The sequence below is a fragment of the Nematolebias whitei genome, chromosome 2, assembly GCF_014905685.2.
Source record: "Nematolebias whitei isolate Nwh7 chromosome 2, NemWhi1, whole genome shotgun sequence".
Classification (NCBI taxonomy): Eukaryota; Metazoa; Chordata; class Actinopteri; order Cyprinodontiformes; family Rivulidae; genus Nematolebias; species Nematolebias whitei.
The window spans coordinates 32,050,222-32,067,396 of NC_056499.1; the positions used below are offsets into that span (position 1 = coordinate 32,050,222).

The following is a 17,175-nucleotide window of genomic DNA, read 5'->3' on the forward strand; positions in this document are numbered from 1 at the left end:
CACACACACACACACACACAAACATGACCAACATCTCAGGTCTGTTTGACTTGTTTTCACTGAGTGACAGAAAGAGGAGCCTCCCTGGATGTTTATGTTTCATTTTAACTGTCTGTCTGTCTATCTGTCTGTCTATCTGTCTGTCTGTCTGTCTGTCTGTCTGTCTGTCTGTCATTACTGTTTGTCCAGTCATCTTCAGTAAAAAAAATAAATCCACAAACAATAAACCATAGACTCCAAATGTAGAAACCAACAGAAAAAGTCTAATTATTGAAAAAATGTTTTCTATATTATGTGGGTTTAGCTTGTTTTTCCTGCTGCTGTGATTACATGCATACTTAAAGTTTCAATAAATTAAATACAAATCTGTACCTTTTAAAAGTAAAAATGTCTGTGTGAGTGTCTGAAGTCGGTCTTTACATGAGCAGCATGTTGGCATCCTTTCACCTGCAGGTTTGGTTTATTACCATATGCAAATCAGCACAAGGTCAACAGTGCAATGAAATGCTCAGGACAAGAACCGCCTCGACTCACAAAAGAAAAAAAAAATGCAACAAAAATACAAAAACAAGGCACCAAGAGTGAAAAAAAAACACATCTACAGCAGCACGGTACCGTTAGCCGTGTGGTTCGGTTAGCGGCCTGGTCTTGCAGTGTCTTGTAGTGTCTCATTGTTCCCTGATTTCTCCTGAGTTCACACACTCTCTGTTTACCTCCCCCTACCCCCCCACTCCCACCCCTACCCATCCTTCACCCCTTCTACACCTCTCTGTATTCTGTTTTCCCGCCTGTACTTGTCAATCTTCTCTGTCTCGTATGTTGTTCACGTGCACTTGTGTGACCTGCCCTCTTTCTTTCCTGCTGGTTGTTGCTTTTCTGGATTGCTTTCTTTTTTTTATTTTGGGGGGTGTTCTCTACTTCTAACTATGGTGGCTGTGTTGCCCAATATTTCTGGCTTACACTAACCCAATGATCGACTCCTCCTGGACTCCAACATCACAAACTCTCTCTTCACCTCCTTTATTCCCTAATCCATGCCTGTATTTTCCTCCTCCTGAATCAAACCATCACTGAAACCATAACTCCTCGAACCATTACTGCTGTCCTCATCTGACCTAACTGTACATTCCTCATGCCTCCATCAACCTGACAACTCCCACCTCCCCTCCTTCTTCACTTCCTGTTCCGCCCCGCAGCAGCGTCAACAGTGCCCACAGTAGTGCCTCCCGCTCATCGGGGGGAGGTGTAGGTATTGGTGGTAGCGGAGGAGGCTCCCAGCCACACTCACCCACCTCCTCCTCATCCTCCTCCTATCGCTACCGCAGCAGCAACATCCCGCAGCATCCTCCACCACCGGGGGGCCTTGCCGCCCATCGCCTCAGCAGCGTCTCCTCCCACGATTCTGGCTTTGTGTCCCAGGATGCTAACATCTACTCCAAGCCTCCCTCGCCGATGCCCTCAGACATCACGAGTCAGGTACAGGAACCATCTTCTGCAGTTGTTTGTGTTTGTTGAGCTCTGTGCTGAAGACTGGGGAACGATGGCGCACAAGTGTAAAATAAGACATAATCTGTTTTTGAATGTATTTTTAAAATCTAAATTAATTCACAAAATGTAATAAGCAATGTAAACAACGATTAAATCAGTTCCAGGGTTGAGAGTTTAAAACCTAAATGGACACTATTAAAAGCTCAATTATCTGTTCTGCTTTTGTTTGCTAACCAACAGGACTGTTGTTTCTCTCAGCATCATTACAAAATGAACATATATATATATATATAAGCCTTGATCCTGCAGGCACATGTGTACAAAATCTGTACAATGCGTATACCTGAGTGCAGTTTGTTGGTCCTCCTGCTTTCCTTATAGAAATCCTCCAGCTCAGCGTCGTCAGAGGCCTCAGAGACATGCCAGTCGGTCAGTGAATGCAGCTCCCCAACCACTGTAAGTGTTCTCATTCACACTGCACAGCACGACATCTTCAGCTGCACAACATTCACATCAAAGCACACAGATGAAAAATAAGTCGTTCAAGAGCAGACCAAGGACAAAGTATGATGCGTTGAGTTAGCAATCACTGTATTCGGAACTTTGTTTGCATCACTGGCAAGAAAACAATCAAATTTTTGATAGACAGTTAGGCTCAAGAAACCTTAAGTAAACAAAAACAAATACAGTAGTTCCTCGCTACTTCGCAGTTCATTTTTCACGGACTCTCTACTTTGTGTTTTTTCAAAGTAAGATTGGACATGACGCACAATTGGTTGATTGATGGATGTGCCGCACAATCAGCATGGAATTTTTTTTTAAAATATATATATTTTTAATCATTTAGCACCTGCTGCACCTGTGTGCAGCCCACAGCAGTAGACGAAGCTTCCTCCTGCAGCTTGTCATATCTCCGCTCTGCAGCGGAGAAGTGGGCGTGGCCGAGAGCACTGACAGATGGCAGAGTGCAGCTGGAGCTGAGATCATGACATGCTGTTTTCTTTTAGAGCGTTTAGAGTTTAGAATCATTGTTTAGAATATTGCAAGAGTGTGGGAAGAGTTAAAAAAAACAAACAAACATATATATATATATATATATATATATATATATTAAAGTAAACTATTACTTACTACTTGTACTACTATTCCTACTTTGCATTTTTTCACTTATCGTGAGGCTTCAGGGTACGGATTCCTGAGATAATGAAGTACTACTGTATTCTAAAATTTCCATTAGTAACTACAATTTATCTTCTTTTAATTATGTTCACATTTTTTAAATAGTTCAAACTGAAATAAAGAGTGAGAGGTATTTTCTGTACAGTATTGAAAACTGTCAGGAATAGATTTTCAATGTACACAAGGCAAATTTTACCATTTCAACATTTTATTAGTAAAGTACAGAAACATTAATTAAAAAATAAATTGGTGATATTTAAAAGTAAAGTATCTCAAGGCTGCTTCTATCAGTGTCGGAATGCTAATTCAGTGTTCCCACTATCATTTTTTATTTTTTTTTATTTATGGTATATTTGCAATCTAACGAAACATTAGACTCATTCAGGAGATTGGTTGATTACTTATTTTTTTTTTATCTTTTTAATTTTCAAATCATTTTACTTTCTTCACAAATATATATCTATAGAAACACAATTTTTTTTCCATTCCTTCAAAAATATTGTTTTCTTAAAATCTATTTCTAATAGATCTATTATACTCCAATATATGGCCGTTTGTGGGAATCAGTTTTGTTTGGTGGTTCCTCAGAATGAAAAAGTGAAGGACGAAACGTCTCAGAAAAAAAAAAAAGACACCGTCCAGATGACCTGACTGAACATTGTTGGATTTTCCCTGGATTATTGAGCATGAGCTTTGGTCTACTTCTAATAATTTGCTCTGTTTTATCTTCTTGTTCTACTTTAGCTTTTAGCCCTTTGCTACTTTTAGTCTTTTGAAACATTAGTTACAGTATATTTTTGTTGTTTTAGCTAGCCTTTTGCTACTTTTAGCTCTGTGACAGTGTTGGGCTCGGAGCCGTCAAGTAAATGGTAAACGGACTGTACTTATATAGCGCCTTTCTATCTTCTTTCAAGATACTCAAAGCGCTTTACACTACAGTATGTGCCTCACTTACCCATTCATACAGCACTCTACTAGATCTCTACAAAGCTAATTGAACAAATCATTCTAAAGAGACTAATCAGTTCTTTAGATCACATTCATACACTGATGGGACACACGTCAGAGGCTATGAGGGGTTCAGTGTCTTGCCCAGGGACGACTGCTCTAACCACTCAGCCACACCCGCTTCAACTAAGGGGGGTGTAGGATACTTGACAGAAGCGGAGAGTTTACAAATCTAGGTAAACGTAGATGTTTAACAACCTGTTAAAATTCACCAAAATGCAAGAAATTGCATGTACTTTATTCAAAATTTTCTCGAGGACGACTTCCAGACACCCCCCTCCCGCCCACCCGCTTGCTATTTGCGTTCTGACATCGATTGGTTTACAAATTAAGCCCTAGTTTTAAGATTCAGCTTTACTTGTAAACTAAACATAAATGTTTATTTTTCATTAATTTAAACCAAATAAATGATTCAGATATTTATTTTCTGAAGTTTATGCCTGAATTCATTTTTGTTGTTGTGGTTTTAGAAATCCTTCAGACAGAATATAAGTATTTTTCAATCTTATTGCAAAAAAATAATTTGCTTTATTTTCTATTCTGTTTGCTGGTCTCATTGAAGAAGAACAAGTTGTCACTGCTGGTACATATGGATCTAAGGCTGCTGTGATAATTGTAGCAGCAGAAAGCTGCTGTTGGACACTGATAAAATTGTAAGTTTCATTTTGGTAGCAGGAATTTTTACGAGTTTCATTGTTATATAAAATCAGTTGGAGATGACTTGTGAAAGGTAGCACAAAACAAAAAGTGATAGTTGTCTGGGAGCCTAATGGGCTCTCCTGCAGAGAATAGATTTTGTTGAATAGTAGCAAAATGCCACTAACATGAGCATTTGGTTTAAAATAATGACTATAAGTGCACTTTTTAAAGCCACTGCAACAATTAGCAACTATGTTTCACTCTTTCCAGGCAAGTTAGGGAAAAATAAGTTTCTCTCCAAGCATGAACCACCTACTCAGATTTGAAAAACTCACATGAATCTTGTATTCAGTTCTTTCTGTGTCACTTTAATTGGTGTTTGGGGAACTCATAATATTCACTCAAATTAGAGCTGCAATTTAGAGCTCATCTAAATTTTCAGTACATATTATTCGACAGCCATGCACATCTGTTTGTAAGGAAAAAATAATTATATAGATGACTCCGAGGAGCTGAAGTAAATATTCATTTCTGATTCCAAGTGATTCTCAACAGCTTGCATCTCCGACAGGTTTCATCTGTGATCCGTCTACTTTGAATGGCAAACAAACATTGTCAGGATGGATTGTTTGCTCCACTTTCACTGGTTATCATGGCAGAAACCTTGTACAAACACAGTGCGTGGAGAAATTCTGGTGACAAGCACAGTCTGGTTACGTAATACACATGCTATGAACAGGAAAAAATACTTCATTATTTTCATTTAAACTTGTCTTCTCTTTGCATCTATAAAATCCCCTTAGGGCACATGGTATACTTGATCTCTGCACCCACATCAAACATAGTTGGACGACTGGTGCAATGGCTTCATGTGCTTGGTGCAAATGTAAAGCTCCCAATAAAAAGACATGGCAGAGCAGTACAACAATGTTTCTTCAAGTTACTTTCATTTTATTCTTCTAAGCAAGTTATTCTAATAAATTAATCAAAAAAAAAATTTAAATATGAAATGCTTATGATTAGAAATGTTTGAGATAATGGATACCTTTTTTGCCTGCAGATATAAAAGAATCAAAAGCCACATTAACATTATCTAAGCTTTGTGTAAAGCTGCGTGTTGTGAAGTTTATTTTTTTTTTTCTGTTTTTCATCTACTGCTTTTTTTTTACCCTCTCTCACATATAAACTTATAGCTCTGTCATGGAAAAAAGTGACCTAAAAAAGGTCAGGTGTAAACTTCTTCCAGAGTTATTTACGAAGCTTTGTAGAACAGTCAAAACTCACAGAAGATCATTGCATTTACAAGAACAAACTTACCAATGCCTTCACCTGTCTGAGGTTTCACCCGTTCTGGCTTCCCGAACTGAAACGGTTAGAGAACTCATCAGGGGCATGCCCCTCCCCTTTCATTTCAACATTTCTCAAGGATTCTTACGGGGAATAATCACTGTCTACCATAACATTCAAAAGTCTCCGACGTAATAAAAGATGACCTCTCTACTGTCTCCTTACCAATAGTCACATCAAGAAGGACTATAGAGGAAAGATAATGCCTCATATTTAATATTATTCACAATAACAGTAAAAGAACAGAAAAGGTTATAAAGTCTATATTAATATAACGAGATATAGAGCATGGCTCATGCATATAAACACATTCCTTCGACAAGCTCATTTACCAGTAATTTAGACTGACCACAGGTGGTTCTGCATAATAAAGCTTGTAATATTTCCAAACACAACCAGGGCTTAATTTGTAAACCGATCAATGCTGGAACACAAATAATGGGTGGTCTGGGGGCGGGGGTGTCTGGGGGTCCTCCCCCAGAACATTTTGAACAAAGTAGAAGCCATTTCCTGCATTTTGGTGTTTTTGAACGGGTTGTTAAACATCTACGTTTACCTACATTTGTAAACACTCTGCTTCTTTCAAGATCCTACCCCCCTCCCACTTACTTGACGGTTCCACGCCTGACTCTTCTCCGCTGAATTCACTGTCCGACTCCACATGTGACACCTCCAGGCACCTCCTTGATCTGTTCATGGCGGCTGCCTGTGTACAACCACCTGCTTAGCTCGTTCGGCACTCACCCCCACCACTTTTTTAGGGGGCGGAGATTTTTTTAAGAGTAGAGGTGGAAATGATTAGTTGAAGGGGGTATGTGATATTAAGAAATGGTACGTGGTTGTGTTTAAAATAATGTTTATGTACTTACTTTCAGTTTAGATGTCCAATATAAGTTTTTAGTCGTTCAATGCAGTCATATTTGTTTATAACTTTATAATTAGAAGCCCGAGAGTTACTGGATCCAAGCAAACTGTTACCGGAACGCACCCTGTCAAAATAAGAGAGTTTCCAGCTCCTGTTCCAGCAGGATCAGGCTCAAATTAAGTACTGAACACAACATTCCAAATTCTCAATAAATATTTTAGTAACGTGCTGTTGATAGCTTTTTGTTTGACATCAGTTTGAGGAGGAAAGTTTGATTTTGACTTAAATGACGAGCAAATGGCAAACCTTTCTAAAAAAATTCCACTTTAAAACATCTTAAGTATGAATTTAAAGCTAATCAATGTGGAACATGTACAGTAAACTAACCAATTCGCTGTTCACATGATCTCAGTTTTGTTATATATACTGTTATCTAATCCTATTGAACCACCCCAGTCACTAAATGTATTCCCTTTCAGTATTTGTATACTAATTGCAGTTTGTGTAAACGATCTAGCTGAACTTTAACCTTAGCTTGACTGTACTGAGCCTGGTCTGCATTGCTATTAAAAGCTGTTGTGTAAAATAAATAAAGAAAAACTGTATTGGTTATTTTTACGTGCTTCAAAAATTTTACTATGATGTAGAAAAGTTTTCAGATAAATTTGAATCAAAACTGTGTTTATGGTCGATTCAACACATCTCATCAACTTTCTAACATAACCATACCTGCATCTAATCATACATATAGGCTTTCTGGATATACTGACTTAGTTTATACATTAATAACTCCTAAGGTCATTGTGATGCCTCAGATTTCCTGCTTATCTTATCGTTCCCTGCTTCTTCGTATCATTTTTAGGCTGTGCAACTTTCTGTTGTCTGTGATTATGGTTTACATTCTCATGTAATCCCACAGCTGGCTTCCTGTCTGCAACTTTTTCATTCTCTGATGACATGTCTCTCGTCCCGCAGTTTGGCACGTCCTTCGCTACCTTCCGCCCTGCTCTTTCTCATTCTGGTTCCACCAGGCCTCTCTCTGTCATTCTTCCTGTTCCTGCGTCCCCACCCTATACCCGCCCCCCTGGATCCAGCTCCTCCTCTCCCACATCAAAGGTTCCCATGTGGAAGGTTTGTTTTCCATTTGCTTCCATTTCTTCAGTTGCACCTTTTCTTCTGTTCTCACTGAGAACAGAGAACGCCTAATGCAAAAGTTTTGTTCATTTTCCCCACCAGATTAACTCATTCATAAGCATAACACTTTGCTTCCCTGAAACATTCATCCTCAGTTGCTGTGTGTTTTCAGGCATGCTTTTAAGTTTCACCTGCCTCCCTGGTTTTGCCGTCTACAAACTGGTGATTGACCAAAACCAAGCAGGGTTTAAGCCATCAACTTAAATCCTATAAAAGTGCAAAATGCTTACTTCAACAGCTTCACACACATGCACCATGGCTCAGCCCAACTGTGAGGACCCCTTTCAAATGAAGAGCTTCAAACTGCTGGATATTGGACAAGTCTGATGCTAACACAACCAGACATGTCCTGTTTATTAATTCTTCTAATTTTTTCAGGACTGGTCCAAAACAGGTCAGTATGAACAGCCAGTGGCTGCGGTACCAATTCAGAGGAGAAAGGAAACTTCTGATAGGCTGAGGGAGAATGAGGGCTCACCGGGTTCCCAGGGACATGCTGGGACATCGCACTCTGACGATGGGCAGAGGGCCAGGATGACACCAGCTACAATCGCTGCCAAGGTGACTTTGTATAACAAGCACACTTAAGTTATCTAACTTGTAGGTACACTTATGTATACATATACTGTATTTAAGATATGGCTTGTAGTCAGCTGCTTTATTTTTAGGTACTTTTTCAAGGTTCACTTTCATTTTCAAGGTTACTGTCATTCTCATCACATCATGCCTTCTTCCACCTGTGTAATCACTGAAATTAGAAACATCTTATCTAAAAATGATGCTGGTTCATGCATTTGTCATGTCTAGACTGGACTATTGCAATGGTTTGTTATCTGGGTGTCCAAATTCTTCTTTAAAACGTCTTCACTTGATCCAGAATGCTGCTGCCAGAGTCTAAACTGGAGTTAGTAGGAGAGATCATATCTTTCCAGTTTTAGCTTCTCTCCATTGGCTCCCTGTCAAATCCAGAATTGAATTCAAAATATTACTTCTAACCTACAAAGCTCTCAACAACCTAGCTCCAACTTACAGTGCCTTGCGAAAATATTCGGCCCCCTTGAACTTTTCAACCTTTTGCCACATTTCAGTCTTCAAACATATAGAAATAAAATTTAAATTTTTTGTGAAGAATCAACAACAAATGAGAGACAATCGTGAAGTGGAATGGAATTTATTAGATGTGTCAAACTTTTTAACAAATAAAAAACTGAAAAGTGGGGCGTGCAATATTATTCGGCTCCTTTACTTTCAGTGCAGCAAACTCACTCCAGAAGTTCAGTGAGGATCTATGAATGATCCAATGTTGTCCCAAATGACTGATGATGATAAATAGAATCCATCTCTGTGTAATCAAGTCTCCATATAAATGCACCTGCTCTGTGATAGTCTCAGGGTTCTGTTAAAAGCACAGAGAGCATCATGAAGACCAAGGAACCCACCAGGCAGGTCCGAGATACTGCTGTGGAGAAGTTTAAAGCCGGATTTGGATACAAAAAGATTTCCCAAGCTTTAGATTAAAATATTTACTCAAAGTAATAAAGCAAATTCAATGTACTATAGAATAACGGGTGTATCTAATGACCCAGAAGAAATACTGAATAATTTGGACACCAAATCATAATGAGCAGGCAAAGATCTGAATATCCAACTGTCAAGAGGTTCTTCCCACTAACATGCACGGTCGTTGACGTGGGCAGGAAGACCTGAAGGTGATCGTTACATAATCACAGGCTGGAGTCCTGTGGATGCATGACCTTGGAACAGCTCCAGGAATGCATCACTACTTGCATGAACAGGTGGTCAGATCTTTGTTAGCTCAGGGCCCATGTTGGCCTGGCATCAGTTTCCCAGGAGTTCAAATCACCCAGAGTTTGTTGGAGGTGATTTTCTCAGAAGGAGGAGAACATGCAGCGTGTTCTCAAATATCAAGTTGGAGACTGGTTTACCCATGTCTGGTTTGCACCATCTGAGCATGAAAAAGGGTTTCAACAATGCAACAAAGTTAATCTGAATTAGTTCTCAAACAAAGTAAAAAATTATCAGAATGATCTGTTTGATTAAAAAAAAAAATCAGTCAGTTTTCAAGTCTGAGAGAGAGAGAGAGAGCGAGCAATAAAAGAAAGACACATTTTTTTCTGCACATCTGAAGGAAAATTATTGAGTATTTTAACTTGTTAGAAACCAAAAGTGTAAACTTTTAAATCTATCTTTTTAATCCTCCATCCATTCAAATACTAAAAAGTTAATACCTCAGTATCACAACTAATCATCATTTGTAACAACAACAAGCTGCCAGAAGTGTAACATGTTTTTAACAGCAAAAACCACGTGCAAATCAAGATTAAGGAATTGTTTCCAACTTCAAATGCTGGAGGAATAGAATAGGGTACATTAAATATCATTGTTTAAAACAAACACACATTTAAATCATGATATGATGTATGTATACATACAAAAAATTGAAACAATAATAGTTACATAGTTGTCACAAGCACTATGGTTATTCAGAGTTTCACAGAAAGTTAGGCACACTGAGTGGAACACACCTGCATCATGTGATGGACATTTTATTCATGTTTGTTGATGGGGCAGCTGTGGTTGGGTGGTTAGATCAGTTGTCCTCCAGTGCAAGAGCTGGGGGTTTGATTCCACCAGCAGTCATATGCTGAAGTGTCCCAAAACACTGAACCCCTCATTGCCTCTGATGCGTGTCCCATCAATGTATGAATGTGAAAAAGCACTGATTATTCTTTGTACAGATCTAGTAGAGTGTTGTATTAATGGGTAAATGAAGACAAAGATTGTAGTGTAAAGAGCTTTGAGTATCTTGACAAAATGGAAAGGTGCTGACTTAGTTCAGTCCATTTACCATGATGCCAAACACATCATCGATCACATCATATTACAGAATGATTTCAAACTTGTATATTACACAAATTCTTTAAACATAGAGTGAAATATTTCAAGCCTTTATTTCTATTAATTTTGATGATTATGCTTTACAAATAATGAAAAAAAAAAATTAAGCATCTCAGATAATTAGAATTTTATGAAGAGGTTCAAAATGGTAAACTCCTGGTGTCACACCCTAATCAGCTGCTTAACTCCTAGACATGAGCTACAAATGTTTCATTCCTCAAGTCCAACCACTCCTGAACCAGAGACAACATCAGAGGTGTCTTACCTATATATATATATATATATATATCTCCAGTGCGGTTTTCGTCCAGGTCGTGGAACACTGGACCAGCTCCACATTCTCTGCAGGGTCCTGGAGGGTCTGTGTGAGTTTACCCAACCGGTCTACATGTGCTTTGTGGACTTGGAGAAGGCGTTTGACCGCATCCCTCGGGGAACCCTGTGGGGGGAACTCTGGGAGTATGGGGTACCAGCTCCTTTGATACGGGCTGTTAGGTCCCTGTATGACCGGTGTCAGAGCCTGGTCCACATTGCCAGCAGTAAGTTGGGCTTGTTCCCAATGAGAGTTGGACTCCGCCAAGGTTGCCCTTTGTCACAGATTCTGTTCATAACTTTTATGGACAGAATTTCAAGGTGCAGCCAAGGTGTTGAGGGGATCCGTTTTGGTGGCCTTAGGATTGCGTCTCTGCTTTTTGCAGATGATGTGGTCCTATTGGCTTCATCAGATCGTGATCTACAGCTTTCGCTGTAGCGGTTCGCAGCCGAGTGTGACACGGCCGGGATGAAGATCATTTCTTCCAAATCTGAGGCCATGGACTTGAGCCGGAAAAGGGTAGAGTGCCCTCTCCGGGTCAGGGAGGAGGTCCTGTCCCAAGTGGAGGAGTTCAAGTATCTCGGGGTCTTGTTCACAAATGAGAGAAAAATGGAACGTGAGATCGATAGGCGGATAGGTGCAGCATCTGCAGTGAAGCGGGCGTTGTACAGGTCTGTCGTGTTGAAGAGAGAGCTGAGTCAAAAGGCCAAGCTCTCAATTTACTGATCGATCAATATTCCTACCCTCATCTATGGTCATGAGCTTTGGGTTGTGACCGAAATAACAAGATCTCGGATACAAGCGGCCAAAATGAGTTTTCTCCGCAGGGTGTCTGGGCTCTCCCTTAGAGATAGGGTGAGAAGCTCAATCATCCGGGAGGGACTCGGAGTAGAGCAGCTGCTTCTCCATGTCGAGAGGAGCCAGTTGAGGTGGCTCGGGCATCTGATTAGGATGCCTCCTGTACGCCTCCCTGGTGAGGTGTTCTGGACACGTTCCACCGAGAGGAGACCCAGAGGAAGACCCAGGACACGCTGGAGGGAGTATGTTTCTTGGCTGGCCTGGGAACGCCTCGAGATTCTGCCAGAGAAGCTGGCCCAAGTGGCTGGGGAGAGGGAAGTCTGGGCCTCCCTACTTGCTACTCCCACGACCCGACACCGGATAAGTGGAAGAAAATGGATGGATGGATGGGTCTCCATTTTATTTATACACACTTTGAAATTCTCAGTTTAAACTTTTCAGTGGGCAACATGAGGTGGTGTAGTTTCAAAAATTGTGCTACAATGCCTTAAGTGGCATAATCTAACACTACTGGTAGGAAGCAATCAGGATTCCCTTGGTGGGGCTAAAATGTTGGTATCCACACGTTAAATATCCAGTTAATTAACCATTTTAAATTAAACTATGATGTAGATGTAAAAAAGAGGGATAGATAAAAAGAGGAGTGTTTAAAGCATAATATGATATAGACATCAAATGGATACTTGAAACAAACCAGCAAAAGAAATATTGTGAGAATTCTTGTGAAAACTGGAGTGGACAGTGGTTAAACAATGTGCCACTGGCTACCTATGCAGCTCCAATGAAGTCTCTAAAGGGCCTGCTATCAACAACAAGGAACAAATGGGCAAAGCAATTTATATCCATCCATCCATCCATTATTTTTACCCGCTTCTTCCTTTTTTGGGTCACGGGGGTCACTTGTGCCTATGTCCAGCCATCACTGTGTGAGAGGCGGGGTACACCCTGGACAGGTCTCCAGTCCATCACAGGGACACATAGAGACAAACAACCATTCACTCTCTCACTCACACCTAGGGACAATTTAGAGTTACCAGTCAGCCTAACATGCATGTTTTTGATCTGTGGGAGGAAACCGAGTACCCAGAGACAATCCACGCATACATAGAGAGAACATGCAAACTCCACCCAGAAAGGCCCCCAGACCAGGATTTGAACCAGGGTAACCTGCTCACTGAGAGGCAGCAACTCTACCAACTGAGCCATTGTGCTGTCTCTACATTAAATAAATCTTAAATAAAATTTTCACTTGCACATGTCAGTCAATTTCTCTTTTTATTTTGTTTAACCCATAAGTTAACATGGAAGTTTAAGCTATAAATGCATCTTTAGTTTTGTTATTAGAATTTAAGGACACATACTCTGTAGTGGACCTGATGTTCATGGGGTGTTTTGGCCATTCGCATTATACATTTTCACCCATTGTATGTCTAGCAGGCCTTGTAGGCGTCTTCCTTTATTACTTAGGTTTTCTGAAGGAGCAAAGTTATGATAAATCAGCAGGTTTGATTTTTGGATTTAGAGTTATAGATGTTCAATTAACTAGATGTTCAGGTCTCTTGTAAATGAGTCCTCGTGACTCAGTGAAACTAACTTGCGCACATAAATGTTGAATGAATTAGATGGTTCAGCTCATTAATATCAGATACATGATCTGATTGAGAGGTTTCAGTACAAGCCTAAAAACTAGGTTTTAATGTTTGTCATAATTGTGGCACTTTCCATGGAGAGATTAGTATTTTATGAGATGGTAACTAAATATGAAAATTTTACGAACTGCTAGTATAACTTATTCCTGTTAAATGGGCTTAAGAATTGAAAATTGTGTGTCATTTCATAAATCTGTAGTTACACCGCTTTAGACATGTTACAAGTTAAGTGAAGTCAAACTTATTTTACTGTGGCCATCTTTTACATTTACAATTTTTCTATTGATTACTAATGAGGTAAAAGAAAATAACTTTATGTGTTGTAGAAGTGTAACTCTCCTTCTCTTTCTCCAGCATGGTGAGGAGGTATCTCCTGCAGCCAGTGACCTTGCTATGGTACTGACCAGGGGACTGAGTATGGAGCAGCAGAAAAACAGCAGAGATTCCCTGCAGTATTCCAGTGGATATAGCACAGAGACAACAACCCCATCCTGCTCTGAGGACACGATTCCTTCACAAGGTTAAACTCTAATACTCTCCATGCTCTACTGCAGCTTTTAATCTTGTTCAGCCCAGGACAACCACATTCATTACCTTTACCCTAGCTACATTCATCATCCGATTCCTTGTAGCCTCTCAGGAGAAGCAACCAGTTAGATGTTTTAACTGTACTATCAATATCATTGAAAACTGTTGAGATTTTTATTATATAGTTTCACTTTCACTTGAATCCCTGTTGTCAGTGTTACGAACAGATAAGGTGACTCATCCATTGAATCATACAGACTGCAGTTACGTTTTATGATAGATGTACTCTGGCAGTTTCTTTGACAGTTCTTGGAAAACAACAATACAAAGATAAAATAGAAAAATATTAAACCTTTTCCTGAGAGAGTTTTTTGGCTCTTTGTTGCTATGGCTACCTATGTGTTATTTCAATCTTTTCTTCACCGTTCATTTTTGTGAAGTGGCTTTGTATTGTTTCCCAGCAACTCAGTTTGTTTGCTAAAATGTGGTATTTTTTCCCCTATCCCATTAAATCACATATTAGGTTCAGATTATGACTGCTACTCTGTGAATGGTGATACTGAAGGCCAAGATGGACAAGCAGAATTTGACAAGTCCTCCACAATTCCTCGCCACTCCAACATTGCCCAGAACTACAGGCGCATGATCCAAACCAAGAGGCCAGCTAGTACAGCTGGCCTGCCCAGTGGGGTTCTTGGTCCAGGGTCTCATGGAATACCAGGACAACCAGGTGGAGGTGGTGGGGGAGGATCGGGGACGCCAGGAACTGCTACTATCCGCCGAACTCCATCAACAAAACCAGGAGTGAGGCGCACATTGTCCAGTGCAGGGCCTATTCCCATTCGACCACCCATTGTGCCTGTCAAAACCCCCACCATTCCTGCAGACTCACATTCACCTGGCACAAGTGGGTATGCAGGAGGAGGCCACGGTGGCGTGCCTGTTCGTGTAGGAAGTGAAGAGTGTGTGTTCTTTACTGGAGTTGAAGATGCACAGGGAGGTCTCGATTATGTGAAGGCATCACCAAAGCGCCTCAGCCTGCCCAATACTGCTTGGGGGTCGGGGGCAGCATTAGAAGTCTATGCCCAGCAACACGGGGGCCTTTCAATGGCATCAGGTTCGACAGCCAGATCAGAAGAGGATCAGATGATTGCAGCTAATCGTCACAGCTTAGTAGAAAAGATCGGCGAGTTGGTGGCCAGTGCACATGCTCTTGGCGAGGGGCAGTTTCCTTTCCCTGCCCTCCCAGATGACCCAGACCCAGCACCAACTGTCCCCCGTGACGCTCAGACAGGAACAGAGGGCACAGAAGGGTCTGGCGACATGCTGACCACCATCAGGAGAGGTGTCCGCCTTCGCAAAACAGTGTCCAACGACCGCTCAGCTCCACGCATATTGTGATTAAAAACAAAAGTCAAGATGGTTGTCAGCTGATAGGGGGTTAGTGTGGTGTAACCCAACCACCTAGTACATACACAAAGATAGAACCATGTTGGGAAAGCTCTAATATGAAAGCAGTGCAAAACAAAACATAGACAAAACATGTTTCAAGACACATTTAGAATAAATGGTATATAAAATAATAACATTAATAATGTTAACCAATGCTGATAATTATAAGTTAAATACTTAATATTGACAGGCTTCTAGCAGGCCATAATAACTAGTGTGTGTTGGACGCATGTTTGTCTTCTATACACCCTCACCCAGGGAAGGAAAGACTCACCAGGAAAAAAAATACTGATAATATTTCTAAAAAATGAGGCAAAGAGAGAATCATTGTTCTGTTTGCCAATGTGCCCTCCTCTCCATCCTGTTGTTCAACTAACCTGACTGTCTGATCCCAGAAGAAAGACTGATGACTGAGGGAGGGGATGACAAGGATGAATGAGAGAGGGGAGTCAGAGTGTCGTGTGAACCCATTCTGTGTCATCAGCGATGCACTGTGCTCATAAGTTCACTGAACTCAAGGTTTGGGACGAGCATGGGGAGCTAACAAACCAGACGGCCTCTCTGGTTCACCATAATGTAAAAGACTTTAAAAAAATGTTGGCATTGAACCGTGCTCATCTCCCTTCCCCTCTCTCTTACTGCATTGTGTATGCGTGCATTCATGGGTATGCATGAGGACAAATGTAAAATGAGCATTTGGGGACGTGTGGTGTGTGGGTGTGTGTGCGTAGGCGGGGTGGGTAGAGCTCTGCTGCAGGACAGCTGGTTACCCATTGAGGGCAGGGCTTTTCTCCTGTGTTCTGTGTGTATTTTCTTGTTTATATTGTGACATCACTCACCACTGTACAAGGAGTTACGAGACGTAATCCAGGCGTATAGATATATTCATATATATTTTCTAGAACCAGAGAGAAAACGATGAATCAGAAATGGAGCAATAAATGTGTTTTATTTTCTTGTTTCAGAAGAGGATCGATGGAGGATTGTAGGTTCTCCTTTGTCCTGTTCAGGCAATCATCAGGAATGCTAAATTACACATCGACTGAATTCATGCGTAATAAGTTTTGTCATGCATTTCTCTCTGTCCCTGTCTCTTTCTGGTAAATGAAATTGATTACAAAAGTTAGAAACAAGAAAAAACTGTAAGCACTTTGATGGGGTAGAGTATGTCCAATAGCCAGTAGATGTTGCTGTAGTCATACTGTGTGATAACAAGAGAGCAGCAATGATTGTGGCCTGATTATATATTTAATTTGTGAAAGTAGAAAAAGACAGGGAGGGATAGAGAGGAAGTGAAGAAGACTGGGGAGACAGGAGGGTTGTGGTAAAAGAGAAATAGAATAGGAAAATGGAAATTATTCATCTGAAAACTGACCAGGTGTCAGGGCTGTGCAAACCTTTGCTCGTTGTTAATTGTAAATGGAATTGAAGCATTTTATGACATAGTTGCACTGGTATTTGAAGAACTGACCATTTAATGGAAAAATACACATTACGAATATATATTTTTTTTCAAGGTTTAAATTAAATTGCATTTTTTTTCTTATGTTGAGCTTATATCAGCCTCTTAACACTAGTACATTTTAACAACTTTTTTTAATATTTGTGCTTTCCAAAACTATAAACCATGTTTTGTTGTTTATAGAAGAATATGGCAAGATTTAAGAAGAATTTCATTATTTTAAATTGAGAGTATTGAAAATAATTTCTAAACATGTTGGCAAAAGGAATACAATTCTTATCAATTCTACTGAATTAAGGTGGTAAAAAAAAGCTAATCTCATATATATATATAT

The 17,175-nt window shown here is 40.2% G+C and overlaps 1 protein-coding gene across 1 annotated transcript in view; it reads left to right on the forward strand.

Annotated features, from left to right (window-relative positions):
• Positions 1–15,439, forward strand: part of mtss1lb (MTSS I-BAR domain containing 2b) — an 87,485-nt gene extending 72,046 nt beyond the window's left edge. The window contains exons 10-15 of the mRNA XM_037691262.1: positions 1,197–1,476; positions 1,870–1,944; positions 7,502–7,657; positions 8,099–8,281; positions 13,754–13,919; positions 14,451–15,439. Coding sequence (XP_037547190.1) covers positions 1,197–1,476; positions 1,870–1,944; positions 7,502–7,657; positions 8,099–8,281; positions 13,754–13,919; positions 14,451–15,328 — 1,738 coding nt within the window. The 3' untranslated portion in view covers positions 15,329–15,439. The remainder of the gene's footprint in view (positions 1–1,196; positions 1,477–1,869; positions 1,945–7,501; positions 7,658–8,098; positions 8,282–13,753; positions 13,920–14,450) is intronic.
• The last annotated feature ends 1,736 nt before the right edge of the window (positions 15,440–17,175 follow it).